This window comes from Pinus tabuliformis, chromosome 3_1 (assembly GCF_031772625.1).
Source record: "Pinus tabuliformis cultivar Carrire ecotype Pingquan chromosome 3_1, CPIR1, whole genome shotgun sequence".
Taxonomy (NCBI): Eukaryota; Viridiplantae; Streptophyta; class Pinopsida; order Pinales; family Pinaceae; genus Pinus; species Pinus tabuliformis.
In genome coordinates this window covers 242468015-242478094 of record NC_142301.1, presented here as the reverse complement: position 1 = coordinate 242478094, position 10080 = coordinate 242468015, and the positions used below count along the sequence as shown (strand labels likewise).

The 10080-nt window shown below is 34.8% G+C and overlaps 1 protein-coding gene across 4 annotated transcripts; it reads right to left on the bottom strand.

Moving 5' to 3' along the window:
* Window positions 1-853: 853 nt before the first annotated feature.
* Window positions 854-6714, bottom strand: LOC149186702 (uncharacterized). Of its 4 annotated transcripts, none has more exons than XM_089411093.1 (3): window positions 5990-6119; window positions 1719-2166; window positions 854-1171 (listed from the first exon to the last, which is right to left on the bottom strand). In XM_089411093.1, the coding sequence occupies exon 2, from the start codon at window positions 2133-2135 to the stop codon at window positions 1722-1724; it is 414 nt and encodes a 137-aa protein (XP_089267219.1). In that variant the 5' UTR covers window positions 2136-2166; window positions 5990-6119; the 3' UTR covers window positions 854-1171; window positions 1719-1721. The 4 variants fall into 4 exon arrangements, with proteins under 4 accessions (XP_089267219.1, XP_089267218.1, XP_089267216.1 ...); XM_089411092.1 differs by lacking the exon at window positions 5990-6119 and adding an exon at window positions 4592-5413; XM_089411090.1 differs by lacking the exons at window positions 854-1171; window positions 1719-2166 and adding exons at window positions 5129-5413; window positions 6580-6714 and having other exon boundaries at window positions 5990-6442.
* Window positions 6715-10080: the final 3366 nt, after the last annotated feature.

Genomic DNA, 10080 nt, shown 5'->3' with positions numbered 1-10080 from the left:
ACTGGTAATCAACCATGTGTATCAGCCTAATATTTTACCTCGAAACAAATGATTCCTTCCATGAAGATCCTTATTTCTTGGATAGGCTGGCATTATTTTACCTCGAAACATATTATTCCTTCCAAGGCGATCCCTATTTCTTGGATAGGCTGGCATTGAGTCCTCTGCCCGAACCCTTCCAGCGAGGAGCTGAATAGGTGAATATTACTGAAACCTACGCGATTTTCAAAGTTCCGGAAAAGATAATCGCAGACAGAAGAACAGAGCATTTAGGGTCCAATAAAAAAGGTTCGCCATTCCCCCGAAATTTATTCTATTCTACTTGGTATCTTTCCTGCGTGCGTTTGTCTCGATGTTGCCCATTACTATTTAAGAACCAAATCAATCAAGCAAAGAAACTTCTAGCGCACGGTCGTTTAATAGTGGACTGGAAGTGATATATTCAAACTATTTCCCTTTGCAGAATCCTGTGAAATTCCAACCCTGGCAACTTTGAAGGGGACATTAATATTATTGGTTTAAATATCGATCATATCTGATATTTTAAATAGTACAGTGAATATTTATGTTTCAATTATAGAAGATTTTCAATGTCGAAGAGGCCAATGTTACTTACAGAGAATTGTGATAACTGATCTTGGAAAAAATTAACTCTAACATTTTTTCGGCAATTTACATATGCATTACTATTTCTTGCGGCAATTTACATATGCATTCCTATTTCTTGCAATCACAATAGCTAAAGATTTCACAAATGACACATTGAAAAAACATGTGACTTGAGGCATAATTAATACATACTGCCTAAGAATATTCACAATTTCACAGCACACTGCAATGACCAAATAAGGTCTGGATCTGAACATATATCTTTATATCGTTCGATCAAGAGTAAAATGTTAAATTTTCAGCAAAAATGTCATCTCCCATTTCTCATTCTGGGTGTATTACAATCGAAAATAATAGGTCTAAACTATTCTGCAGTGCATATTCATTTCTGTTAATACTCTCTTTCCTCAAATATCCATTTGGCTATTTATTTCTTCCCCACGAACTGCACTTCACCTCCACTGCTTGAAACGACCTGGCTGGATGAGCCTGGACCTCTTCAAACTTCTTTGACATATTTATATGTTTATGCACTTGGTTTTTTCGCTCTATTCTGCAAGTTCTGAATTGCAGATAAACAAAAGTTGTCATGATGAACCTGCTCTAGTAATAAGAAAACAATTCAAGGAAAGTGCGGACTGCAACATATTCACCACAATACATAATCTTTCTCTAATGCCAAAATAATTTTGTATGGAGAAAAGAACAGAAAAACGAAAGTAATAGACTGTATCTGTTTTAGACAATCCTAAAACAATAGAAAAACAAAAGTAATAGACTGTATCTGTTTTACACTATCCTAAAACAATAAAATTTTCTTTTCTATGCGTTCATGAACCCTGATCCACAAGAAAATTGAATCTTTAACCAAGCCAACGCTCCCACCTTGCTGTTTTTTTATTTAATTCATCTTATATTAGCAACCTCATCTAAATTCATACAATAAAAATATTCTTTTAAGACCAATGCTCATTGTTACTCTAACTCATTAGACCTCGTGTAAATTCATAGAATAAAAATATTCTTTAAGACCAATACTCATTGTTACTATGACTCATTAGACAAATAACTGGTCTCAACATTGTATATTTCATGAGATCTAATTTTACCTTCTATTTCGGAGATTTTGAGATGACTTTTCTGTTTGCAAGATCTGGCCCGAAGAGAGATTGTAGATCGGAATCAGACAGAATGTAAAACCCTTCGATAGCGTTTGCAGGCAACTTTCTTTTTACCGGAATCGATCTACGTTTGATTGGCGCAGGAGGACAGCAAAGCGCGGGAGATATCTTGCGCTCCCGCAACTTGGGAGTCTGGCATTTTTCTCCATCTTCTTCATTACCCATTAACAGATCCGGGCATTTTTCTGAATCAGCGCCAGTTTTCAATTTCGATGTACTCTGAAAAGCTGCCAGTGGTGGCAAAACAGGATTACTTCCCGTTACATTGAATGAATCTTCCTCTGGACTGACACAGTCTTGCGTCTTTAATTTCGCCAGTGCAGATGGTCTATTAACTGGAGCCATAATCAGAGCAACTTCCTTCTGGTCCCCCTAACTGCAACAAAAATCGGAAGATTCATAGAACAGCAATCCAGTTTTCATGATGACAGAACCCATCGAAATCTCTTATTGTCAATTCCTAATCAAATACAACCTGACAAGCGAAGAAGACCAGAGCAAACAGTCTCCTTTGAAAATATTAGCAGCTGCAACTGGTGCTTCCCTGGAATCTATTTGCAGCTTCAACCAGGGCAGGAGACGGTTTTGACACGGTTTCGACATTAATGGGGCTGGAAGTCAAGTTTTACCAGCACAATCTGTTGAGGATGGGCCTTGTCAAAAAACCACTTAGAATCAAATCGGACTCAAATCTCACTAGGGTGGTGGTGCCCTGTGCTAGGGAGGAGATATGCTAAAAATATGCTAAAAAAATCCAGTTAACTAAGGGTTGGTTACCTAAAGGCTGGGATGGCCTAAGCAGGAAAGATCACAGACAACTTGACAAAAAAAAATGGTGTAGAACTAGAGATAAGAAAGCGTGTCAAAGTAGAAAAATAAGAAAGTTTTGGAACTTGGGGTTGGACTTCATGAATCTAAAGACAATTAAAATTGTAATATTTCTACAACTTCACAAACAAAAAAAATGGTGTAAAGCTAGAGATAAGAAAACGTGTCAAAGTTAAAAAAGAAGAAAGTTCTGGTTGGAACTTGGGGGTCCACGCCACATGTGACTAGTTTTAACGGCACATGTGACTAGTTTGTGTTTAGAAAGTTTTTAGTAAATAAAGGTATTTAAGTTGTTAAAATTATTGAATTAACAGTATTTAAGTTGTTAAAATTATTAAAAGATTATATTTAATGTAGATTACACCAATTTATAATAAAATTTGTGTTTATCACATTTTAAACCTAAAATCTTAAAATAATTAGGTGTTTTATTATTACCTGGTCTATCATTAGTGAGTATTTCACATTCTTTCTTAACCATTCAATTAGGCATCCTTATTTCCATGGCAGATTTCTAGAATATTAAAAAATTCGACTAACAGAAATGAGATCAATAAATTAAGCGAAATTTCACTAATAAAAATGCGATGAATAAATTGAACTAGGTTTAATCGATATATGTACATCATTAATGTCTGTTGGCACTTCAAGATGTTAAAACGAATATTGGTGGATTGAAATGTGGCCCACAATGAGATATTGTTGATGACCTTTATCTCATAGTGAAAAGCATAAATAATCAACTACAACACATTAACTACTTGACCTAAATTGCTCACTAGAAAACAGCCCAGCCCTTTATCTCATAGTGAAAAGCATAGATAATCAACTACAACACATCAACTACTTGACCTAGATTGCTCACTAGAAAACAGCAAAAAGCTAAAATTAGACTCCCACAAGACAAATGAATACATCAATACACCCTTCAAATACTTATTTTCATTTATGGTTTTCTAAGTTTCATTTTATAGATTTATATGATGTTTTAGGAGGTCACACGCCTTATCTTAGATGCTGGTTAATTTTTATAAGTCACACCATGTTAATTTTTTAGGGACTAAAACAACTTGGTTTTGCCAATAATCTGACTGTAATAAATTAGATTATAAATTTTTCTTTAAATTTAATTAATGAAAATCTATTATAAAAAATTATTAAATTTAAAAAGGCAAAGTATTGTATGCATTTTGGACACCGTTTTAAAAAATTACAGTGAATGTAAGCTAAACGGCAGACATTCATGTCATTTGAAAATCGCAGATTTACATTAAAAATTAAAATTAAAGAATATCTTGTATGTAATATCAAAATTACTGATATAATTTTTTAAATTTATTATATGTGTCTTTGAAAAAAATAAATAAAAAATTAACCGATAACACTAAAATCGGTATCAATTGATCTTAACCACTTATATCTCTTCCGTTCAAACATATCCCTTACATCTTTTTGGAAAGAAATTTCAACCTAATCTCTTTCACTCAATAAAAAAATAACTTGGCTTTGAGCAACATTCTCTCTCACATTTCAGATTTTTCCAGAAAAGAAAAAATGAATTAAAATTACACTAGTAGTTAAAAAAATATGCTTTCTACCATCAATGACATTATTTGTTTTTTTCCCAAAAATGCTGGAATTACCACACGAATCGGAAACATTTATCCTTTTCAGGATAAGGAAGATATTCAGAATAAATTTTATAAAAGCTCAAACTCTAGGCAATCAGGTTTAAAATCTGCAAAAGATTTAACCATAGGTAGCAGCCTAATATTTTATCTTGAAACAAGTTATTTCTTCCATAAAGGATGACCCTGAATCCTCTGCCCGAACCCTTCCAGTGAGGAGCTCAATAGGTGACTCTTAGTGAAACCTCGAAATTCTCAAATCTCTGGAAAAAATAATCGCAGACAGAACTTCAGGTTTCCAGAACAAAGCATTCAGGGCATATCTGTCCAAGAAAAAAAGCTCACCATTATTCTATTTGGTATCTTTCCTGCGTGCGTTTGTCTCGATGTTGTCCATTACTATTTAAGAACCGAATCAATCAAGCAAGGAAGCTTCTGGCGCACGGTTGTTTAACAGTAGACTCGAAGTGACATCTTCAAACTATTTCCCTTTGCAGAATCCTGTGAAATTCCAACTGTGGCAACTTTGAAAGGGACATTAACATTGCTGGTTTAAATATCGATCATATCGGATTTAAATAGTACAGTGAATATTTAGGTTTCAATTATAGAAGATTATCATTATCAAAGATGCCATTGTTAGTTAAAGATAATTGTGATAACTGATCTTGGAAAAAATCAGCTCTAATATTTTTTTGGCAATTTACATATGCATTTCTATTTCTTGGAATCACAATGACTAAACATTTCGCAAATGACACATTGAAAAAACCAGTTTTCTAGTGACTTGAAGGATAGTTAATACAAACTGCATAAGAAGATTCACAATTTCACAGTACACTGCAATGACCAAATAAGGTCTGGATCTGAACATATATCCTATTGCTCAATCAAGAGTAAAATATAATTTTTGCAGCAAAAATGCCTTTTCCCATTTGTCATTCTGGGTCTATTTCAATGAAAAGTAATAGGTCTAAACTATTCTACAGTGCCATATTCCTTTCTGTCAATTCTCGCCTTCCTTAAATATCCGTTTGGCTATCTATTTCTGCACTTCACCTACATTGCTTGAAACGGCCTGAATGGATGAGCCTGGACATCTTCAAACTTGTTTGATATATTAATATTTATATGCACTCGGCTGTCCTTCACAGTATTCTGCAACTTCTGAATTAGAGATAAACATAAATTATCATGATGAACGTGCCCTAATAATAAGAAAACAAGTTAAGGAAAAGTACAGACTCGACATATTCACCACAATACAGAATCAATCTGTAACATAGAAAAGAAAACCAAATGTAATGGATTGCATCTGTTCTGCGCTATCCTAATTCAGAGTACAATTTCTTCACAGCGCAATCACCCTGCTTAACTCTAAAATGTCTACAGAGTTGAACCCATAACTTCTAAATAACCACATACATAACTTCTTAATAACTATTAATAACTACTAACCTTACTGAACCCATAACCATATAACTTCTCAATAACCACTAAACTTACTGACTCAAACCTTCGAATTAAAAAAAAAAGTTCTTCTTTGTGCTAACCTTCAAAATGACTTCTCAATAACCACTAAAATTACTGACTCAAACCTTTCAATTAAAACAAATCTGGTTTGAGCTAACCTTCAAAGATTTTTTTTACGTTATCTATTACCAGAAGAGTAAAATGCGCTTAAAATACTCTTAGGACTAATACTCATTGTTAATGTAACTCTCTATACAAAAATACTTTTACCTTCTATTTCAGAGATTTTGAACTACTTTTCTCTTTGCGAGATCTGGCCCGAAGAGAGATTGTATGTCGGAATCAGAGAGAATGTAAAACCCTTCGGTACGGTTTGCAGGCACCTTTCTCTTTGCCGGAATCGATCTACGTTTCATTGGCGCAGGAGGACAGCAGAGCGCCTGAGGTATCTTGTGCTCCTGCAACTTAGGAGTCTCGCATTTTTCTTCATCGTCTTCCCCATTACCTCCTAACGGATCTGGGTATTTTTCTGAATCAGCAGCTTTTGTTTTCAATTTCAAAGTACTCTGAAGAGCTGCCAGTGGTAGCAAAGCAGGAGTACTGCTCGTTACACTGAATGAATCTGCCTCTGGACTGACACAGACTCGCGTCTTTAATTTCGCCAGTGCAGATGGTCTATTAACTGGAGCCATAATCAGAGCAACTTCCTTCTGGACCGCCTAACTGCACCAGAAATCTAAAGATTCTCAGAACAGCAATCCAATTTTCATGATATCCGGGAACCCATCGACATCTCTTATTGCAAATTCCTAATCAAATGAAAACTGAGGAGTGAAGAAAGCCAGGGAAAATAGTGTCACCATTGAAAACATTAGCAGCTGCAACCGGTGCCTCCCTCGAAACTATTCACAACTTCAACCAGAGCAGGAGACATAGTTATAGATGGGTTTGGCATTAATGGTGTAGGGCTGGAGATAAGATCCAACGAGGAGTGCTTAATTGTTATTCGAAGCGTGTCAAAGTAGGAAACAAGAAAGTTGTCTTTGGAACTTGTGGGTGGACGTCATGAATCCTGATCTAAAGACAGTTAGGATCGTAATATTTCTCACGAACTTTCTTTCTTTGTTAGTTTGTACGTCACAAGTGAGAACTGATTGTCTTTGAGGGGGTGACTTAAAAGGTATTTAAGTTACTAAAATTATAGATTGTTTGTGAGGTTGGGATGTAAAGGTATTTAAATTATTAAAATGATAATTTGTCTATTTAAATTGTTAAAATCATTAAAAGATTGTATTTTACATAGGCTACTTTCTTTTTCCTTTTTAATATAATTGGATTTGTGTTTATAGTATTTTAAACTTATAAGCCATTCTTGGATTTGTGTTTATGGCATTTGAAACTTGAGATCTTAATATAAACCGGAATTTTATAAGCAATTGATTTATTAGGAGTATTTCATTGTAAATTTTAATCGTATTAAAATATTTTACTTTTGATTGAAGATTTTAATAATACTAAAATATTTGAATAAAAGAAATGAAGTCAAACAATTAATTGCTGTAGTTTTTTTTACAGGTGGGAAAATTTATCACAACTCAGTGGTCAAACCAGCATTGAAGACAACTATCTCTAGTTGTTAACCCTGAATGAAGGCTGATTGATCACAGCTATTCAATGAAAACCACTTATCATGATTCAGTTGTCAAACCAACAATAAAGAAAACCATTTCTAATTGTTAACCCATGAGAATGCAGGCTGACTCATCAACCTTATTCAAGGAAAACCATGCCACATGGAATAACCTGCTGATGGTCCGTAAGGGGACAGAGTTTCACTCATGCATGCCTCTGAGTCTTCGCTGTTAACCTATTTTGTTAAGTTACTCTTAACCAGAAAAAAACAATTTTAAAACATACTCCATACCCAATTAACTTCCCTCTTATCCATCCAACTCTAAAATATTAAAAAAAAATCTACAATAATTCATTCATGTTATTAATATATTTCATGGACATACTAGTATTGCGAGGTATTTAACCAAAACAAAACACAGAAAATTAGTGTAATGATAATGCTATGGCACAGATTGCCACAGATTGTCGTTTCTGCTGTACACTGTATTCCAATGGCGGTGCTTAAATCTCGATCACATGGCAGAACAAACGCTGCCGCTGCATTAACAACCTTTGGCCAAAAGTGGGAATTCTGTACAGCTAATGCTACCTAACAAAAAAGTGACCCACTACATTCACGTGCACTCGGTGGCTTGTGAGAGCAGATAAGTATGTTTTCAAATGACATATTAACTACTTACCTTCTCCCATTTCAGGTGAGGAATGAGATTTCCTTCAATTTTTAATTGATCGCGCGTTGTATGATCTCGACTCTTGTCTTACCTTCGCCTTGGATCCCATCCACATCATTATATATAACCTTTTTAACCTGTGACCTGCGGTGTGTTGCGCCCAGAGAGTCTTTGTTTTCAACGCGGCGTAACAACTCCGCATGTTGGCACATGGGAACGATATGTTGCTATCATCATACCAATGCAGTGGCGGTTTAACATATCTTGTTGTATTAGTAGTATGTTGCCCATCTACATGATAATTTAATACACTCATTTGTTTTAGTTGGTTAACTGTGTTAGACGAATAACGTTTGTGTTTATTTTTTAATTTCTTAATTTCAATGTAAATATATTATTTGTTTCGCTGTATCCAATCATGATAAGGTGTTCGATAAGAAATATAATAAATCATATATATAATTAATTTATGGTTTGATATTTAAAATAGAATAATGAACTATGTTAATTATATATAATTATAATTATAATTTGTGAATTGTTTTCAAAATTAAAAAATTATACATCTCATTTCAGACGTGGTGATAACAACTAGGATCATGGAGGGCCTTTTTTTCCTTAAACTTATAATTTAAGTTTTATAAGTAGGCTTGAGATTGCATTGTTTATTTTTATTTCTTTTTCAATCTCAATAATATATATTCTTACTCCCTAATCAAAATATGTCTTTAAGTGTAATAGAAAAATATATCTTCATATAATTCAACAAAATCACTTTGAATTGTATATATGTCGTCCATGCAATATCCATTGCTTGGATCTTCTACAAGTCATTCCTCTAAAAGTTCTATCACATCTTCACGTGTGCTTTCTTCCTCTAACATGAGACTGTCCCCTTAGTCTCTAAATGTAACTAGCTTTGCTATATCTACTGTGTATTTGACTGTGCCCAAGTGTCTTTGCACTTACTACAATTAGTTATGTACTGTCCCTCAAGATCTCACTGCCCATACTAACATTTTGATCCTCCTGCCTACTGAATAATGTGGGCCCCCATTGCCTTTAAGTATAACTTTTTAGAAAGTTTTCCAGTTTAATTTTTGATCTAATTTGTCTAGAATCCAATAGGGATTCCTTGAAATCATAAGTTTTATAGGTGAACAATTGACAATCGAAGTGTCTCGGGGGATTTTGAAGGTGTTGAGTCGAGAAACCGAAGTGGAAGTTGTTGGAAGAGCCACATGTTAGTGACTAGAGGCTGGATCTATTTCTGGAAGGCAATGCGAGTGGTTTCGAGTGACAGTGGTAGGTGAGACAACTCTATTGGAACCAATTTCCAGGCAGTGTGTGTTTCCAATGGCCAAGAGTGTGAATTCTAGGCTACTATGATAGTAGGCATATGTAGTTAGTCATGTGCTCTCTTTCCTCATGTTGGGCATGATATGGGTCAGTCCCCTTGGTTATTCAGCCATGCCAAGCTAGATGCATTGGAGGTTTTCAACATGAGTTGGAATCATGCGACTATAGGGCTAGGAGCTAGATGCATTGGAGGCTTGCAACATGGGGTGGAATCATGTGACTATAGGAGCTAGGAGCTAGATGCATTGGAGGATTGCAACATGAGGTGGCATCATGTTACTATAGGAGCTAGGAGCTAGATGCAATGGAGGCTTGGAGCACAAGTTGGCATCATGAGATTAGACATGTTGAAGAAAGTGTAACTAGGTTCGGTCTTCATGACATTGTAATTATGTTTTAATGTAAACATATATATTTATTGTATTCCTTACATCATGGATTTCATGAGAAAGAAGTGTCATTCATAGTCAAAGACTTGCTCTTGATGTCTTTAGGATTTTTCATAATTAAAGAGCTCTTCTTGAGCCTATGTGTAATGGATACAATTCTATAGAAAGGTTAAGTAGCCCTCCAAGACCAAAACAATCCTCCAAGTCAAGCACAAGAAGAAGTCTGCAAACAAAACAATGAAGAAGAGAAACTATGTCAGCCTCAAAATATATATTAATGATAAGTCGGCTCAAATAATAGACACAT

Bases quoted from the DNA above. Each gene is read 5' to 3' on its own strand.
- LOC149186702 (XM_089411090.1), bottom strand. From the start codon at position 6,411: ATGGCTCCAGTTAATAGACCATCTGCACTGGCGAAATTAAAGACGCGA.